Source organism: Solea senegalensis, linkage group LG7, assembly GCF_019176455.1.
Source record: "Solea senegalensis isolate Sse05_10M linkage group LG7, IFAPA_SoseM_1, whole genome shotgun sequence".
Lineage (NCBI taxonomy): Eukaryota > Metazoa > Chordata > Actinopteri > Pleuronectiformes > Soleidae > Solea > Solea senegalensis.
In genome coordinates, this window is record NC_058027.1 from 14,261,978 (window position 1) to 14,283,017 (window position 21,040).

The 21,040-nt window shown below is 42.5% G+C and overlaps 1 protein-coding gene across 4 annotated transcripts in view; it reads right to left on the reverse strand.

Annotated features, from left to right (window-relative positions):
* Positions 1-21,040, reverse strand: part of LOC122772724 (SH2 domain-containing adapter protein F-like) — an 89,440-nt gene that overhangs the window by 15,699 nt on the left and 52,701 nt on the right. For 2 of the 4 annotated variants that reach the window (XM_044030954.1, XM_044030951.1), the window contains exon 3: positions 6,378-6,596. In XM_044030954.1, coding sequence (XP_043886889.1) covers positions 6,378-6,596 — 219 coding nt within the window. Of the gene's footprint in view, positions 1-5,432; positions 5,532-6,377; positions 6,597-21,040 lie in introns of all 4 variants that reach the window. The other 2 variants (XM_044030952.1, XM_044030953.1) reach the window with 2 other exon arrangements.

Sequence of the window (21,040 nt, forward strand, 5' to 3'; positions counted from 1 at the left end):
CAAAGAGCCTAATGACTATTTCTAAGGGAACCTGAAATAAGTCCAAAGATGACTGTATCTTTGCCATTTAATCTGATTACATTTGGATCAATATGCTATCTCTTCACTGGATTATCCTCAATCCATATTAGTACACGATACCAACTATGAATGAATCCAAATCAATTAAACATCGGTCACTCAAGTTAACTACACAAAAATCTCTTCCTTGTTGCCGGCCAACATTCTCTGGATCTGCAGAATACTAGGCAGCATATCTCCTGGATTTAACACAGCACATTTGATGATGGGATTTCAGTAAACTGGACTATAATAAACGTTAGAGCCGATCCATTGTTTGAAAGCTTGAATCTTTGAAAAAGGGCCACCTGTTCCCTTTGTTTTCTCAAAATTAAAGTTTACCTTCCCTTTGTTCTGACCAGGAGGAGCACATCTATTTTTAAAGCTGGGTATTTGTTTACCTCGGCTTTTCATTAGCCCATGCTACTTCATCCCTGTAAACAGTTGCGGCGCCATAAATCACCAGCGACGCTTGTTTTCCACCGACGCCATTTAATTTGGTTCTGCTTAATCTGGTTGGCTAATTGCATGCAAATTCAAAACAAGCCCGGAGATTGTGATGTTTGTGCCACACGTTTCGAGCCAAAAAGCACAGGAAAACAAAACCAGCCTCCTTTGAAGATGCGTTAGTTCCATCGCTACACCCGAATCATTACAGATAACCACCGTGGAACGCTCTGGGAGGAAGCGAAATGCCACCTCATAATTCTCTGCATATGGTATCTGTCACATTATTCAGCCCAGCTCTCTTTCAAAGCACAGATCTGTTTGTTTGTATTAAAAAAAAAATACAATGGCACAGGAATGACATGAAATGACAGCTGGGCCCTTTTTCCTTCCTCTCTTAAAAAGAGAAAGAAGTGAGAGATAGGTGAGTGACGGCTGGCCAGCAGGAGCTTCTGGAGGGCTTGCTGGCGACGCGTCGCTTCTATACTTTGTGAGGCAGGTGTACAGTGCTGCTGTGCGCGACCAATGTGTGCGAGTGTGATAACGCCCGCGGCGGTGCCCAGAGAAAGATGGCATGACACAAAGACGCTCAAGAAAGAGGGCAGTCGGGAAAGGTTATCGGGAAGGAGTCGCAGGAGAGGACAGGAGGGAGCCAGAACAGGCAGAAAGCAGTTGGGAAAACCTGAATCACACCATGGCACACACAAAACAGCTGGTGCCAATAACCACTGCAGGACTGTAACAAAACCAGGTGTTTATTTTAGGACATGAGCCTTGAATTTCTGGGTTGTTAAGCCAATGAAGATTCATTTAAAAAGAAACCATAACGCTCCGCAACACCAAAGGGAGCAACTTCAGACAGCACCCACTGCTATCTTTCCTGTTAAATGCACGGCACCCCGCTGGCCAGGAGCCAGAGGAAAGGAGTTACTAGCAGGTACCAGAGGGCAAAGAGATTAGGTAACAATAGCTCTTGATCCCCCTTCCTGCTGCGACGAGGTTCATGTTTCCGACGGTGGCGTGTCCGTGTCTGGGTGTGTGAGTGAGCGTGCCACATGCAGAACAACAAAGCAAAGGATTAAACGGACGGACGCGCGAGCGAGCGCACTTTCCACTGCCCTTGCATGTGAGCGTCTTCATGTGGTCAAATTCTAATGTGTCTTCCTCACTCTTCACCTTCAGGATCATCCGTCACCGACACTCAACAGACGAGAGGGAGGCGGGACAGAGGCGGGACAGAGGCTGTGACAAGTGTGTGTGTGTGTGATCTTTCGAAAAACGGCGAGGGATGAGTGATTAGTCAAACCGCAAATACACAGCCACCAACAGGCACCTTAACAAGGCAGGGTATTTACATTCCATTGCATGCCTGTCAGGATAGAGGCGAGCAGTGAATAATAACGCCAGACCATGTTGTATAAAGGTGAGAATGCAGGCAGCCATGGGGACAACTGAGGGAAAAGTGCTGTAGCCATGAGCATTAGTCTGCTGTCCCTTTCCCTGTCATTAATGAAGACAAATAGTCTGCAGATTGCATTATTGTGTTATCCCACGGAGGGACGGTGTAGGCACTACTCTGCACTTTATTTATTCCCCCTTTTCTTTTTACAAACACTGCACGGTTTAGTGAGGTTATACATCTTTTTTTTTTTCATTATCTGTTAATACTTATTTTGCAGACGTTTTGATGTGCCACATAATTGTTGGGATGTAAAACCGCGAGTGTTTTGATGTGCACAGAAAAGCATCGCTGAAATCCAGTCTTGTGAACAGCGTCATTAGTCATTGATATTACACAGCCATAAAGAGCTTCAGAAACTATAGAAACATAAAGGAGCAAAAATGGCCCAGCAAATGGTGCAGTATAGAGCGAGTATAAATGAAGCCGTCTGCCGACACAAGTGGCTGAAACGGCAACGGGAGAACATTTTAAATCACTGATTTCACCGCGGAGCCGTTAATGCGTTTCCTGTTCAGCCATGTGCAACAGGCTATGACTTGAAGGGTAAACACCATGTTGTAAATTAGTGTAATAATGGTATCATCCATTGCAGACAGCCAAAGTTAAAACAAAACGGATCCTAAAAACATACAGTAGGGAAATATGACGTGCACATTCTCTTGCAAATATGTGGTTGAGAAATGACTTTTTTTCTTTTTTATAAACAGATTAATATACTCACATGTTCTTATTTGTTCCTACAAACAATGGCTCCATTCACATGAAGCCATGGAGAATAAGAACTTATAAGGTCTCCAAACACTAAAAGGAGATTCATGGTTCATATACCAAACATAAACAGATGTCTTGTCACAATCGTACAGTAAATCCATGTCCCCGACAAGTCCAGTCCACATCTTTTTTTATTTTCCTTCAATTCAATTTCCCAAACATGATGCATAAACCTAACCTAACAATGATGCAAGGCGTCCAGTGCTGCCGAGATGAGGCATGGAAAATGTGAAGAAAATGTGAAGAATCAGCTACACCTGCGTCATGAGAAAATAAAGACATGGAAATCTAATTTTCTATTTCATGGGACACTTTAGATTAAGATTAAGCTAACAGCAAGCTGACAATTTACCCCGAGCTGACTCTTAAAAGTGATGCAGGACTGAGTTCTGAAGCGGACACAACAGCGCTGTCAGCAGTCCTAAAGAACTGCTTCAAGAATGGACTTAAACGCTGAGGCACTGTGTGCTTTCTTGACATTTGAGGTAAGCTGGTTGCAAAGATCAAAGCCTCAGGTGCAGGTGCACAAAGTCCAACCTTGAAAGATGGGGTAACTTTCTGTAAGCCTCTTGATGACTGGATCTGAGGCCGATCAACAAAACCAACAAAGTTTGTCCCCGAGACGTGTTTCACATCTTTATTCTTTTTTTCCCGTCTTCCAAATTATTGCTGCTCAAATAGAGGATGTGCATTAAATCAAAGTCCCTTTTTGGCCTGCACCTTTCTCCTTTGAAAGACAATTTAAGGACTTAGCTCTTCCAATTCCCAGCCAACGCGTTGACATCCAAAGGAAATTAAATTAATCATCATCAAAAGAGGGACACTGCCTGTAAAGGGGGAGTCGAAAGAGGGACGCGTTAGTAAACAGCATCCGAAACAACCTCCTCTGAGTGCTGCTTGACAGAAAAATAATGAAGGGAGAGGAAAAGCGATTAAGAGAGCAGCATCCCTTATTTAACTAATCAGTGGCGGAGGAAGAACAGTGTGACTCCTATGAGAATGACACCTGAGTGCCTACATTATACAAGAAAGCAAGATAAAAAAAAAAAAAGGAAGCAACATAAATGTCAAGAAAGAACATCGTGTCTATAGACGCGTATATTATATGTGCAGTATGAATGAGTTGGAACAGAGCTTGTCCAAACAAGAGTAAGCTCTGTGTAAATCAGGACGGCTGCCACAGATGACAAGATGTTCACTTAGTGGAAGGTATTACACTGGTATGCTCATTATAGATAAGCATCAGTATACACCAAACCTTTTTTTTTTAGCTTCTTTCACAAATAAGATTCACAAGCTTTCTTTGATGCCACATAAAGAGATTTAAGATTATATCTTCTATACAACTACAGTGAAGACCATGTCAGCGTCATCTCTGCGGCTCATCTCATCAGTTAAAAAACGAAAAACTGCCTTTTCCCTAAGGTCTCGGATATTGAATTGATCAAGGAAGTTTTAGACATGTGGGACGCTGTGGCTCAGTGGGTAGGTGAGGCACTTAACCCAAACAGGATAGATGTGCGATAGACAGGAAAGAGCTGCATATAAAGTACGCTAAAAATATATGTATGAATGAGCACTTTGAGTAAAGCCCTTCATAACTTCATAAATACAGGTCATAGAAAGTTAAATCAACCACCTGATCTCCACTTCCCAAACGTGTTCATCAGTGATATTAAATAGATCTCACTTTATCTATCTACAGATATCAATTTGGCTTTATTAAAATACCATTTCATGTTCAGCACACCGATGGAGAATAAAAATGAACAAGTCTATAAAGCTCAATTTAAAAACTCAATTCCTCAAAACGCCTGTGCATATTCTTTTTAAAAAGGCATTGTTCAAGTGACTATAATTAAAAAAAGGAAATGTAACCGTCACGATTTAATGATCCTGATGTTACTTTGCAGGATACACTTTCCAATTCAAGACTTTGTACATAAACCCAATTAAAGCAAATTCTCAGTAGAAGTAGAGTGGATATTTAAAGTGTGATTATTTTTTTTCTTGCTGCGGGTCTTTCTTTGTATTTCATGCCTTGAAGGTAATATTGCATAATAATATTTTATATAATATTTGAAGGTGCTCATTGTTTGATTGGTGTGTTTGTTTAGTCTCTTTATGACAGCTTTGTAATACAGAGGACGTCACTTGGACAGTTTTAGCTTTGTGAGCAATACGTCCCCAAAGATGAAGGTCTTGTTTTATACGTTGTGTTAATTGTTCTCAGTCCACAGCACGCTCACAGGGAGGAGTGAACACATATTCACTCACTCTCACGTGGCTCCCACACTCCTCCCCCCATCACCCCTTCACCTGACACCACTTGTAACACTTCGTGTGTCCACTAAAATCCTGATTTGAGTGACGGTGCCATTTTTAGCACACTGGATAATCACAACAGTAGCATCTTGATAATGTCATCCGAATCAAGAAACGGCTCAAATCAAGCTGATTTTATTTTGGAGTGGGTGAAGTGACCTTTTCCTCGATCTACTGCTAGACTTTATGATGACATTACATTGTTTTTTATCATTAGTACTGAGGATTTAAATTCACATCCCAAACCACAAGTGTCTGTGTGACCTTTAAGGTTCAGACATCACTGTCACAATGTGAACATGAAAGAAGTATAAAAAAAAAACACAGACAGACATGAGACACTCCCCAGCCCCGTCTCCAGTGGTACCTGTTAGGGATTTAGAGGCGCAGTCCTTTCTTCTGTGGGGATCTGATCCAGTGCCACTTACAGAGCCCTCGTAGCTAATGCAGTCATAACAAAGCAGAGCTGTTCAAGGATAAAAAAAAAAGAAAAAATATAAAGAGAAAGGGGCTTTTTTAATCACTTAAAAGGCTTGATGTTTCTTTTCTTTCTTTCTTTTTTTTTTTATTTGGGGTGCATATTTATAGTCCAAAGCCATGTTCTTTCCAGGAACAGCCCTGTTTGATGTTATGGCTGTGTTAGCCATGCTAAAGCTCCCACAACACAGTGACTACCTGCACCTACATGCACCTGCACAACCAATCATGCCTTCCCCCCAAGCAGCAGATATCATCTTAGTTTGAACAGACAGCAGCTGGATCAAAACAGCACACAGTATATGCTGGACACCTGCAAGTGAACTAAGCAGGTGTTCGTACACAGGCAGAAAAAAGAAGAAGAAGAAGAAGAAGAAGAAGAAGAAGAAGGTGGTACGTAGTTTAAAGCAGCAGCAGAAACATTAAACCTGTCAGAAGCCATAAGCAAATAGGTTAGAGCTGGAAAAACAGTCACCTGGATTAGTTAAGCAGAAAAGAAAGATATATTTGTTAAAACATTTGAGATTGAAATGAAAAAAATGCAGTCCTGGCTACACTGAATTTGAACATGGGTAGATTCAAAGTCTTGAAACAGAAACATGAGTATGCAACAGCTATTTCCATTTAAATTAGGATGAAGAAAGCTAATTTACTGTCTTTAAAAAACTGTTGTACTTAAATACATCATGTAAGACAAGTACAGTGGGAAAGCATAGACTTGTTTAACTTATTTCTTCTTAAGTCATATATTATGTCATGTGATTACGTAGAAATCATGGGTATCTCGGTGTAATAAAGTTCAGACGTCTCTTGTCTCTGCACTGGTGGATCATACCTGCAAATGCTTTGGAAATCCTCTCCTTCTTCCACTCCCAGGGCTGGTCATACTCTTCGGGGGGTCGCTCGTCGTCCTGGGGCAGCCGACTTTCCCTTGGGCAGCGCGGGTGCTCAGGGTCCGTGTCTCCGCCGTTCTCCGTCGGCTCGTATGGCGTGTCGTACAGAGGGAGCTGCCTCGCGGATCCTTCTTTAGGCCCTCGTCCACCGGATCGGATTTCTAGAATCGAGGAGAATGACCGGTCATTAACGCAAATCCATGGGAAACAACAGCATCGGCAAACGAGAAACGAGGATTTACCACCGTAAACGCCCTTTAGGAGACACTAAAACAACACACGTAATGGTGAATGTGATAATATTTAATAATAATTTCTGAGGTTTTTTTTTTTTATAAACTCAGAAAGCAAAACTACCAGCTTTCATGGCAGGTACAATTAACGATAAGTAGGAATTGCTACAGTGGGCAAAAGTGAAAATTAAAGTCAAACAACTTATTTAAATAATACACATGTTGTGAATACAGTTAGACCATTTCTATGAGTTTTAATGGTGACGTAAGTAGGTAAGTAGGTCTGTCAACGAGGTGTTTAATGTATGCTGGGAACTCTCACACTCGTGTTGTATCTCACTCAGCTGAGGTAGCGTGGAAGCAGGAAGGGGCCTCTTACATGAGGAGGCAGTTTACTGTTCCTGAACTAATGACAGAAGGAAGAAACAGAGACACCAGCAGAGCTGCAGTGAGGAGAGAGGAGGCAGGTCTGAGATGGGAACACACTGAACACCCCCCAACCCCACCCCCCCTAAAAAAAAATTGCCTTGCCTCAAGCTATACATGCCTGCTCTGTCAGAACTGAAGTATGACTGAACACCGCACTCATCAGTGAGCGTCTCTCTCTCAAACCAACAGCAGATGAATGGAGGTTAAACATTTAAATTAATTTGGAACACCAAACAGCACTAAAAAATAAATTGCTTCTCAGTGTGAATACCCAAGCAGTTTTCAATACAGCACTTAGTACTTCAAAAATACAGTAGGGACGTAAGTTAATGTCGAAAATCCCACTGCAGTCACTAAAGACCACAATAATCGTAGCAATCAAGTCAAATCACTTAATATTATTAAAAAGCAAACAAACAAACAATATTGTCGTTACAGCCTCAACACCACTGGGGTTAAAACTGTCGCCGATATTTCTTGCTGGGCTCACATCCACGAGAAGATTGCACAAGAACTTTACAACCTCAGACATGGGAGGCGAGAGATTTCTCAACGGGTTTTAAAAGCAGCTACTTGACGAGACGTGACACTCATCCGAAGATGGAGAGCGAGAGAGCAGGGCAAGAAAAGAATTCATTGGAGCGGAAAGCTACTAGACTCTCAACATGGTGTGCTTTTTATCGGTTATAGTGGTAGGGAAAACACAAATGATGGGCATGATGTTGCAGGAAAGACGACCCACACTTTGTTCCACGGTATACCCTGAATCTCATTTTCCTGCATGCTGGTTTGTGCATAGATCAAGCTGTGTCACTGCTGTCTATATACTGTGTGTATAATAGTCATAACCCTCAAAATGTCCGCCTGGTTTCTTTGTCTCTCGATGTGCAAAAACAGGCCAAAAAACATTGGAAACTATGCAGACGTGTTCGTTCTTTCAGAAACCGTTGGAATGTTTCCGATAGCATAAAACGTCACGCACCTACAGTAATGCAAAGTGCGCGTGTGCGAACGCGTCATCAGCACATCTCTTATTAGGCGTTAAATTTATAGAAGATAAAGATATAGAAGAGCTGGCTGCTGGTTTGTGGTCCTTTTTGTTCGTTACCATTTCAGAGAGATTTTCTGAATGAAATTCTTCCCTCAAATACAAAAAATAAAATTGAATTCCTTCTTTTCTCCATGTGGAGACCAGACTCCTAATGAAGCATCATGCCCTTATGGAATCTCCTCTCCTCCTCCTCCCTTTACTGCTTCCTCTTCTTCCCGTCTTCAATCTCCCTCTACTCGAATGAAGTTGTTAGCAGCATGCACCCTTCCTCCTGGGCCACATGAAGCTGTTAGCGGCCAGCGCCACCATAGTGCAATGCAATGTGAAGAGAATGAAATATTATGCCACACTACTGCATAATTGCCTCTTAGCCCAAGGGAGCTCTTGCGGAAAAATGAGCAATGCGAACAGCCTAATGGAGCTACCCGCTGGTGGTGGTGGAGGTGAAGGAAGAGGGGGTGGAGTGAGGTGAGGCTGCCAGGTCTGGTATCTCAGCATAATCTTGCATTAGGCAAACTTGTAGTCTTTGATCTTAGCAGTTAAAAGACTCGGTATTACGAGATGCTGACACGATGAGGTCCTATCTCCCCTGCAGAAGAACAAATAGCTGTAGAAAGGGGTGATAGAGTCAAACGGAGGTTGCTCATATGGGGTAAAATGGGGGATGGGGTATTACTGGTGAAGTGGTGAGTAAAACATCAGGGAAGTAACAGTTAATTGGATGCACGCTGCCTTGGATTAACTGCTGCAGTGGATTGAGACTCCTGCTCCTGCAGATAGGAACCTTATTGGCCTCTTTCCCTTCCTCCTCCTGCTCTCTGGTTTGCTTCAGTGTTTCCTTCCCTCCTCCCTCTGACAGCTCCTTTTAAAAGCATGCTTGGTAAACCGGGTGGGGACACATCTGTCAAGGCAAATTGCAGTGATTGGCATGGCAGTGGGGTTTGCATGTTGCAACGCAGCTGCAGTCTATCTTCCATCTTTGACCTCTACCCTCTGTTTAGGGTGGGAGGTCATGCACCACACCCTCCCCCTCGATGGACTTTGTACCTCCCCGGATGTCGGAGTTCCTGTCCAGATGCTGCACTTCCTTTTCTTTTGCCTTTTGCCCTTCACTTGGTCTTTACCCCCAAAATGCAAAATGTTATTTACCAGTTTTACTCCGTCTTTTTTTTAACAGTTTTATGACATTTTATGCCACTAAAATCAGTACACTATCCATTTAAAGTGCTGAATGTTTTAAGTATTTTAAACACCTGTGAATCTACTCTGAATCGCTAAAAGGTTTTTGCTGCTCTTGCTCTCAAAGGGATATTCAACAGTCATATATATATAGCAGCAGCAGCAGGGGACAGTGGAGCAGACTGTTGTGAACAAAACAGCTGCTTTTGAGCCCAGAACCAATTCTCCTTAATGAGACTGACTGTCATAAAAGTAGGGCTGGGCAACATACTATATATATACTATACTATACTATATATATATATATACTATATGTATGTATGTATATATATGTATATAAATACATATATATATAAGTATATATATACATATACATATATATACATACATATATACATATACATATATACACATATACATATATATATATATATATAAATAATTCCCATGGAAGGTTTCGTATTTGGAAGATTTCCAAAATTCCACGACTAAAGTTCCCATGGAAAGTTTCTTTGCAACCCTAATTGGGATGTAGCTTAACATTATCCAGATATCATTTATAAGCCATATGCCCCAGCCTTACCTTTAAACTTGATTAATATTGCGATATCGATCAACATCAAACAAGAAAGTATATATTCAAGATAAGATTGTTTCCCTATATTGCCCAGCCCTACTGTAAAGTATGTATCAGTTGAATACACTGTAGGTTTCCACATGTGAGCTCCAAATAAGGAGCATGGAGATGTTTTGAAGCAAGTAACAGATAGCGTCTTTGTTATCAACATTTCTCCTGGTTCATGAACTGGAGAGATTAATCCTAAGGGAGAGAGATGAAAAAATTCCTTGCAATAAACCCAGGGAGGATCCTGTTCCTCTTAGGAGTCCTCGGGGCATATTATCATGGTCGTGCAAGGGCAGGAAGAGAGCTCTGGATTCAATCAAAAAGCATTAACTTCAACCAACCTGGCAGATGCATCCGGCTGCATGTAAAAGACTGACCAGGCCATTTAGTCCTCATCAGCCACTCCTGTCTAATTTGTCCTCATCCAGTTATTGCCCACCAATAAAAGGGACATCATTTATACAACTATATAACTGTGCTTTGATTGCAAGGTTAAAGGTTCTAGAATGTAAGAGAAACACACATTTATCCGTCTCTACAGATAAATGTAGACTTCCACCCACGCCAACTGAGCCAGACAGACGTTGACGCTTAGGGGCACTTTTAGGGGCACAGTGAATCTAGATTTGATTGAGGGGAATCTTTTTTTTTTTTGCACTGGTGAAGGATTAAATGGGATTGACTTTACACCACAGGAAAACAACGGTCAGAAAAACCCCAAGGTTTCAAGAATTGCATGTGCCTGCTCCACCAGCTACAGCACCCTTGAAGAAATCCTCCACTGGCGTAGCTATTGTCATTTGCGTCAGGCTGGTTATGAACAAGACAGATCTCTGCTGCTTGCATTCATACGATGAAGTAACACAGGAAACTGAGTATACATCACTGCATGCATGCGCGGTTAACTCATGCCTCGGCTTGTTCAAGCTTGTTCCATAGGAAAGACACATTTTCCAGAGCGTCCGCAGAAAGGCTTGTATAGTATGTCGCAGTGAGACATTTCAGCAGCTTTAGCTTCATTCTGTTCATTCTGGTTCACTTCATTCTGAGTGAACATTGTCGATCCTGCGGGCGCCAGTCACAGATTTGAGCTGTACCGGGGACCACACACACAGGTACTGTGCGTCAGTCAAAGAGCAGGCTGACAAGGGAAGGTGTTTGTTTCTTGACCCATGGCGGCCTGCGACTACGGAGTGTCATTCTGCTTCCATCAGTGGAGATAGAAAAAAAACTTTTGCCTCAACTGTTCCCTCTGGAAAAATGGTTAACAATAAGCAAAGATAAAACAACCTTCATTGCTCTGTGCTGATGTATTCCATAATTCTGATAACATTGTTCCACAAAGGGAGGAAAATTAGCATCTGTGCTTCATCCCTCAATCTCTCTTTTTGCTTGATTTGATATTTGGAGACAATTTGAAGTGTCAGCAATCAATAAGCACGGCTTTTTTTTTCTCTTTTCTTTTTTTCCGCGAGCCATGCGCCTGCCGCCTTTGTGTTCACATGACAGGCTTTGTCTTTTTGTGAGGAAATTGTGTGCTGCTGCATCTCCATCAGCCTTGTGACAGAACAAAAACAGAAGAAAAACAAAAGCAGCCGTGCTGTTTCTTTTTCTCTCACTCTCCTTCCTACTGTGCCAGGCTTGTGGTGGGTACACTTCAGGCTTCTGCCTGCCTGTCTCTCTCTCACACACACACACACACACACACACACACACACACACACACACACACACACACACACACACACACACACACACACACACACACACACACACACACACACACACACACACACACACACTATTGGAAAGCCTAGAAGGTGAGGTTCAGCCAAAGTGTATTCCTGCTTTGGCCTTGAGAGACGAGTATTTTGGGTCTCGCTACACTATTTTTGGCTTGTGCTTGCTTATAAATGCTTTTTTCTTCTCGAAGCTGTACCTCATGTAATGACACAAGAGTGGCTCTTTGAAACAGATCCAAAGAGCTGGGTTGCCAGAGTGGACTAATGTTAGAAAATCCAATCTAAAAGCCTTTCAAACGAGTTACGTATGTGCATTGTTCACGTCAACATTAAATGGCCGTTAAGATTTGTGCATCCAGTCACACGGCCCGGTGAAGTCTTGCCAATGCTTGTGTATGTGTGTGAGTGCTTTCCCTCAATGCCTAAAGGAAGAGAAGCTGAAGAGTGTCTTCCACAACACGCTGACATGTATATCGATTCATTCCCCAATTGAAGCAGAGAGTAAGCCGAAAAGAGACAACACAGATAAATCAGAAAACAAGGAGGAGGAGGTTGATGACAGAAGTAAACCAGACTAAGTAGCACATATGAATAAAAGGAAGTATCAGAGGAAATGGATCAAAAACGAGAACGAGACAAAGAGCAACAGCAGGTGAACAGAGAAAGGGGGGAGGTTTGAGAATTAGACACAGGCAGGTGATGCAAATTCGTCACACACGGAGAAATAAACAGAGAATGCGGCAAAAGTTAAGGAGAGTGATGGGAGGAGAATGTGGTCGTGAAAAGGTCCTCTATGTCCAGGAGCTAATGAACACATTATTTGAATGCTCGCTTTCGCTTTCCATGAAAAATGTTCCCAGTTAAATAGTTTGTTTCCACACAGAAACTGAATGAAACATAAACAACCTTTCTCTTTGTCGCTTTGAAAGTTCTCTGTAAACACGGCCTTTCGGGAAATGTCTTTATCAATATGAAATGTCCAAAACGACTCTGCAGTACATATGCCAGGCCTGTAAGTGGTGCTGTAACGCTGCTACACCAAAAACAAAAGAAGAAGAGTGCTGTGTGCAAACTTTTCTTTTTTTAATAAAGCCTTATACAAACAAGTATACTGTAGAGCTCCGATAACTGATGTCACACAACCATGGTAATGCCCTCTGGCAGCATATTACACTGTTCACCTCTATTGACGTATAAGACTAGACAACACATAAATCAAACGCCAGGCAACTCGTGAAGATGGTGGATAGATGTCTGCATGTTACCCTGAATATGTGTAAATATAACAGTTCTTGCACGGATTGATAGCACAAAGTCAGACAAGCTGACAGAGTTTCCTATGATCACTGAAATGACTGTTAATGAACAAAGTCTGGCATTCAACGGCTAATTAAGTGGATTTGCTCTTTAACGTGGAATGATGGAATACCACTGAGGGACTCCCTGTGGTTTGATGGAGCCTCACGTCGTAACACTGGCAATGCCTCACCTATGTAAATGACTGTCCACTGCAGGGCCACTGCGTGGACGGTGCCATTGATCCAGCGTGGCGCACCATTGCAATTACAGGTCATTAGGACTCAGGTGAAAGCTCATTAATATAAGATGAATGGGGACAGCCGTTTGAAAAGGTGCCCACACCAACCTACACGGATCCCAAAACAGCCTTCAGATCAGCAAACTGACACGGTTTTGCCTGATTGCACTGCAGAAATACCACCTGGATGATCGTCAAACACGCAGATGCTGGGACCTTTTCTTGAAGCACAGTGAAAAGGGCTTATTGCGAGGCAGTGACAGGCTGCTTGGCGGATGCTGATGCCCGCAGCATTGTGGAAGTTGAGCAACTGTTTTTTCTGCAGGCTGCGATTCAGAGCCGTGCTCGCTCTGTGGCTATTGTATCTGCGCGTAGATAAGACTGGTGGTGGATTAGAGGAGGGTGCACCAAGAGTTCAGATTGTGTGTGACTGCTAAGGAGGCCAAGGCAGCGCGAGGATGGGATTGGTTCTGCAAAGTGAACGGGGGAGGACGAGAGGAGATAAACGTACAGAGAGTGAGAGAAGCAGGGATAGGAAGAGAAATGAAGGATGAGTTGGCCAACACCAGTGAGCGCCTCTTGACATGATGCCAAATAATCTGCCTGTGTGGCTGCAGTGGATGGGGACATGGGAGTCCGATGACACGGGGATGTGGCTGTGATAAATAGTCACTTCATGCCCCCACGCGAAGAAGGGTCAATAGCCCATTAATGGTGATAGGCCTCCAGCAACAGTCAGCAGACCCACTCATACCCACCCCCCTCGCTAACTCAACCCTTCAACCAGCTCACATTCCCACAAGGAATGTCAGGACTGCTCATTCTACTCTTCTCCGTCGGAAGACATGTGAGAGAAAAGTCTTATTCATGCACAAGAGGAATACTGTAGCCAAGCAACTAATGAAGACATGGGTCGGACAGAGTGTGAATTCACAACACAACTACATTTACATCTGACGCCTCAAAAAGGCCTGATCAAGTAGCGTCTTTGTTAAGAATGCTTATTCAAACAAAGCCAGAACACACAAATGTGCATAACTTCCTGGAAGTTTAAAGAAATTCTTCAATATGTTTTTTTTCCTCTTATTGAATGATAATCTTATAATGTTTGCCTGCAGCACAACAATGCAGACAGAAGCTACCGCTAAGAAATCTGTGGGAAATTAAGTTCCATCGCCTCCATGCTGAGCGAAGCCGACAGTCACTGTACTCTCCTTGGGCAGTCTCTCGTTAGCAAAGACGGATGCATGCTGAAACCCCGACATTTTATTCACAAACAGGATTACAAACAGAGGATAGCAGCAAATATTTTCTCCGTGTTGCTGCGATCTGCACGGCCAGTTTTACTCTTACTAATATGACAGTGAGTGGAAACTGCAGCAGCTTTTACAGGCATAATACCACTTTTACCATTCCTGAACTTCAACGTTGAAGCTTTTTAAGAGGCATATCAAGTATATAATGAGGATGAAACTGGAGCCAAAAAACAAAACAACCAAAAAATTTAAATAAAAAAGCAGTTTTCATCTTCAGACGAAAAGGGAAAAGAGAACGCTGGAAGGATTGGTATTGATCTGTTCCCTTTATCTGCGATGGCCACTTCTGCTGGAGCAGCGTTGTGATGTGTTTACCAATCCATGCAGTCTCAGGACGTGCATGTCCTCTGGGAAGCGTGCATTAACAAAGCTCTGGCAATGCAAATAGTTAAACAGCGGTGACCTTGGTCTTCCTCTGTGCATGCAGCTTTTTGACTCCCTGATTACCATACGAGGAGCGGGCAGGTAAATACAGTTTAGGTGGATTAGCACATAAGCTGCCAACAATGTTTACATTACAGTGAGCAAGCTGATCGCCCATAACCTCGTCTGAATAAAACACAACATAACCACCAACAGATTACACAACGGGTAAGACTAACGGCACCAAAACATAGGAGGTTATGGTGGATAATACTAGTTTTATTGTCCTTTCCAGGAAATATTTCTTCACTCTCCGTAGTACATGAAAACATGGGAGACAGTGAATACGAAACAATGATGTAGCAGCATGTAGCCACCACCAACCTACTTGTTCAGTTCAGTTATTGCATTGGGGATGAAACTTTTGCTGAACCTGACTTTTTTCCAGCTGAGTGACTTGTAACGGTGGCCTGATGGAAGGATCACAAAGTATAGATGAAGTGGGTGACTGGGGTCAAGTGCTATAGTGTGAGCTCTGCGTGTAGTGGCTGTGCTGTTGAGGTCTGAGAGGTTGGGGGTGTGGTATAAAACAAAAGTCATACAGTCTGCCTTAAAAAATGTAGCTTGGCAACTAAGGATTATTTTCATAATCGATTCATCTGTCGATTATTTTCTCGATTAATCGTTTGGTCCATGAAATATCAGAAAACCTTAAGAAATGTGGATTGGCGTTTCAAACCTGGAAATGATGATGTTCTCAAATGTCTTGTTTTGTCCACAAACCAAAATGATTAATTTTCAATGATTTCTTTGTTATCCAGAGCAAAGACATGAGGAAAATACACAGATTTAAGAAGCTAAAACAATCGGAAATATTGTTTTAATCATGAAAAAAAGCTTCAAAACGAATAATCAATTATCAAAATTTAGTAATCTATTAATTGTTTTAGCTCTAAAAACCTGCAAAAAGAACGGGTTATTCTATACAGCCAAGTGAATTTGAGTGTGATCCTGTCAAGGATGCCACAAGTCAGTTTGAAATGTGTTGTAAAACACGCTGCCACTTCACTCTGGAGCAGATTTATTCAGTGGATTAATGAATCATGCTTCTCTATCTTACAGTTTGATGGATGAGTCTGGGTTTGGTGAATGCCAGGAGAACGTTACCTGCTTGACTGCATTGTGTCATCTGTAAAGTTTGGTGGAGGGGGCTAATAGTATGGGATTATACTTCTGGAGTTGACTTAGGCCCCTCGTTACAGTGAAGGGAAATAATAATGCTTCAGCTCATCAAGACATTTTGGACGAATTATACCTCTAACTTGGTGGGAACAGTTTGGGAAAGGCTCTTTTCTGGTCCAGCATGACTGTGTCCCAGTGCACAAAGCAAGGTCCGTGAAGGCGTGCATGCTCAGGTGTGTCCAGCACAGCGCCCTGACCTCAACCAATCAAACACCTTTGAGCTAAACGAGAATGGAGATCGCAAGCCAGGCCCTCTCGTCCAACATCAGTGTCTGAGCTCACAAATGCTTTTCTGGTTGAATGGTCAAACATTCCCGCAGATGCACTCCTTCCAAGACGAATGGAAGCTGTGACTGCTGCAAACTCCATATCAATACCTATGGATTTAAACAGGATGTCATAAAAGCTCCTGCAGCTGTAATGAGCAGGTGGCCCAAACACTTTTATACATGTATATATTTAGTTAATAGATGTTATTATTACTGCTACAACTACTTTTACAAAAAGATTTCAAATGATACAGAGGAACTTGTGTCAGTGGCGCACACAATGAATTTAAAATGAATTTATCCTTCAGGGAGAGCGGCAATTTGAAACTTAAGCAGCTTGTCTTGTCTCTGCTGTTGAAATCATTTTCTTTCAAATCGGTCACAACACAGTACACGGCTCAAAGCAGAGTAATATAAAAAAAAAGTAGAGTAAACACAGCCAGACGTATGGATCTGAATCAGACATCCAAAAACAGTCCAGGCCAGCTATCTGAGACACCTGCAATTCAACACAGCCTAATTAAAATCGAATGCACACGTGTCTGACTAGAGCTTGAGGCTGTAGCGTTGTTTACTCTCCAGATTTGTGTTTTTTTGGCTATAAAAATGAATAGATATATTAAACCACAACGCAGCAAAACATAAAAAGCCTGTTCCTAATAATGAATATGATGCAATTCACACTGTGACTGCTCTGTCGACAACAATATCAGCTCACTCTAGTCCGTGGCGTGTCGCGCTGTCTGTATTTCAACCAATGAGCGACAAAGGACAAACGTCTACAATGTGTGCGTTAGTGTGTCTGTCCTCTTCAGCTCCCATTAGATCAAAGATAAAAGAGCCCGCAGAGAAGCTTCTGGAGTCCAGTCAGACTTCTCAGACCCATCAAATCTGATTCACTCTGACAGGTCAGGCTGGCCGGGGCAGAGGAGGCACATGAAATACGGTCTGTGCTGCGATGACACGACTTTACAGACAGAACTCAAGTAAGCAGACATGATCTCACAGCCATTTTAGACTCTGGTATGCAAGCGAGTGAGAAGAAAGCATATCCTCTTATGTTCCGCCACATCTTTTCATCGATTTCAACCGCATGCCAACCAGTTGGTACAAATATGCCAACTGAGCTCCAGGCAGGTGCAGTTGAGTGTGGACCTGCCCGTTTACAGCACACAATGGAGGAGTGAACACAGAGTGGCAGATGGTCATCTGCATTTTTTTTTTTTTTCTTAGCAACACTGTCTGAAGACGTGACAGAAATGAAATATAGAGGGTGAGTAATCAGGTCTTTGGCATCTTTCAGACACAGCTTAATTCAAAGTTGTAAGCAAGATGTGTTGCATTTATTTTATTTTTTTTTAAACACACTGAATCCTGTCCATGCTGATTATTCTCTCTCATGTGTTTGCTGGCTACCTGTCAGAAACGTGTGCATGTGACCGACATTAACAGAATGCCACCGTCTTTATTCAGCCTTCTCCATAGCGATTTCATATTTTCTATTATTGTCTTGGCATTGCCCTTCATTTAATCTCATAAGCGTTTTGTCACGCAGCATCAAAATAAAAATTCTAGATCCCTTGTTGGCATTTAAATCAATATTTGACAACACTGCATGAGATGATGCTTTTTTTTTCCCTTCTTCTTCTTTTACAAAAGGATGTGGCTCTGAAATTTCATTAGCTTTTTCACAGCCCTCTGTTAATCAAATGGATTTTAAAATTCATGAGGAGAGTGTACAAAATCAATACTGCTGAGCACCTGCCCCCGAGGAGTAAACAAGACAACTCACACAACATACACACAAAAAAAGAGGGGACGTTGCTTTGGCTGAAAAGACACAAACACATTTTCACTGTTTGGCCACCTGAGGCTGATTTACTGGTAAACTACCTGAGCAGTGATACGTACGTACTTACGGTGACATAAAACAAAACACAAAGAAAAACAAAGCAAAATACAAATCCCACTCAAGTACACAGCTGACAGCACCAGCTCAGTCCTGTTCCAAATGGAGTGTCAAATCTGCTGTATTTACAGTCTACAAAGAGCCCTCTCATAAAAGGTAAGCGAAGTTTCCATCACGAGTCAAACACCCAACAGAAACTCCAAGCGACAATTAATAAAGATTGACCCCGAGGGTGTGCTGTACAAAATGAGCTCAACAAAACTGATTACCCATGAAAACAAAAGCTGCAATGTACACCTTGACGAAGCTACTGCTATCACGGCTAATCTATTAACACCCCCTACACTCCTGTCATTCTTTCATGAGATAGTATATACACAATACCTTTGGTGACCTTGGGTCAAAATACCACAATTAAATTATTGGCAGAAACATATTTAAATTTCTGAAGGCTAAAGATATTGTTTTACAAATATGACGTGCGCTGCAGGTGACGCCTCATTACGTCTTTTCTTGTTAAACTCATGTTACGTCATTTGATAACTTACAAAAAAACAACAACCATAAACTGAACTCAACCTATCATAACTTTGCACATTAATAACACTTTGTCGGTGTCTGCTGTGTCAGGCTCCACGCCTGAGTTTTATGACGCCTGTTTTTTTGGCTGGGCCCCAGACATGTGGCTGCACTGTGCCACGTGGGCTCCTCCACCAACCTCGCAAACAGTAACAGCAGCACCACTAGCCGTTCAAGGGGAAACTCTGCCAAACATCCATCAGTGCACCACTGACTTTTACAGACACAAATCCCCCAAAAATACCACTAGTGAATCTACGGCTTAAGGAGCGATCCCTGCCAACGCAGTGTTTTTGGAAAGGGCAGTGTCACTAATGCTGCATCGGTATTAACAACTGCCTGGAATCGGGCTTGGGAGTTGCACGGTCATTTCTCATAGGCTGTGAGCAAGTAGAAGCGGTTACAAGTCAGTGGCAATCCCATAAAAACGCTCAGAGCCATAAAAAAGCATGATGCTACATGAGTAATCTTTGCTTCATCCCCCTTTCCCGGATCCAATAACATGCTGCTGCCATTGTGGAAAGAAACTTTCAGGAGGTGGTTGAGAACAATCTTTAGTCATGCTGTAGATGACAAAGCAGAAGCTAGTTTGACATTACATATATTACATATTACATAACTGCTTGTGTCATTTAAGTTTTTCCCAGCTACTGTATGAATTAGATAAAAACAAGCACACAAGGATAACATCTTATTACTACGGTCAAAGTAGAACATGCAGTACTGAGGTATCTAACTAAGTTTTTATTTTAGGAATAAACTCTATTCCCAAAAACATGTTGACAAAATCTTAATGCAGTACTGACGATGGGCATGATGAAGCTCATTCTGTCACAAGGGCAGGGAGTGTGTTATCACAGAGTTATGAGCAGCTGCCGAACGTGTTTCATAGAGGAATGCTGGTGTTGATTTAAGCCATCTCCCTCTTTACGTCATGCTATTCAGAGGGAATAGCACACCACTCATTTTCTACTATAATTATTCACGCACGCAAGCGTACGCGCACTCCCAGACAGATACACACATGCTGAAAACTCCACCTTGTAGAGGAAAACCATTCATTACAGCGGTCTAAAATACCAGGTCAGAGCCTCACAAGGCTGCATATCTGCCTGTGAGCCTGGTTTCCAGTCAGAACCAGCAAATGGAAGGTTTCTGGATTCCTCTCCTCCTCCAGCTGTGTGGGCGACTTTGCTCATACAAGTGAGGCCAGCTAAAAAAATAGAGGCCTATTCCTTACACGAAGACATCGGAGGGCACAGATAACTGATGCACATAGTTCATACCAGGGGCTGACAACCACGCCTGTACCTACGTATGAGATGCCTTCACAACGGCACACCCTCGGACTCGGAGTTAGCCGAGGGCGGGCTGACAAAAACCATCCTGCTCGGAGCTGCTGACACATTCTTGCACCTGCTGCTTCCCTCGCTGACTGCTGCCCATCAGCTCTCTTCGGGGAACACACACATACAGACTGGATTCCACACTAGTGAGGGGACTGAATGTTGAACAGTCCTAATCTCTCTGCTATGCACAGTTGTGCCGTTAACCTCTGACAAGTGTAATTCTAACTTGTGTTCTCCGTTTTCTCCGGTGAATAAAACGGGTTTTTGGTTGTTTTTTTTACTGAGAAAAGTCAGTGTGACAGGAAATTAGGCATGAAGAACGGGTTAGAGGGAGTACGTTTGCCAACTCTAGTAGTGTGTAAGAGACTTGTGATTTATGATGAGTGAGAGAGAGAGAAGAGTATAATGTGCGTCTACTCGGCTAAATATGTTCCCTGCCTTCTATGTGTGTGTGAAATGTGAAACAGACAAAAGGCAGAGAGACAAACTGACAAACATGAAGGCAGAATGTTCCAGCAGTGTACGAGACATGTCCTCCTAAACACATGGATAAAACAGAGGCTTCTGTCCTGTGGGTGTGGAGATTAAAGACTGGAAAAAAAAAAGGAAAAAAAAAAAGTCTGACTTCTTGTACTTCCTGCTGAGACATAGGAAGCGACCAGAATCCTGTCAGGAAAAGGAGGGGCCAATTCCTCCAGCCTCAGATTCTCCAGAATCTTTCAGATTCTTTCACACACACACACAAGCTCTCTGATGACTCAATGTCATGTTTCTATGCACAC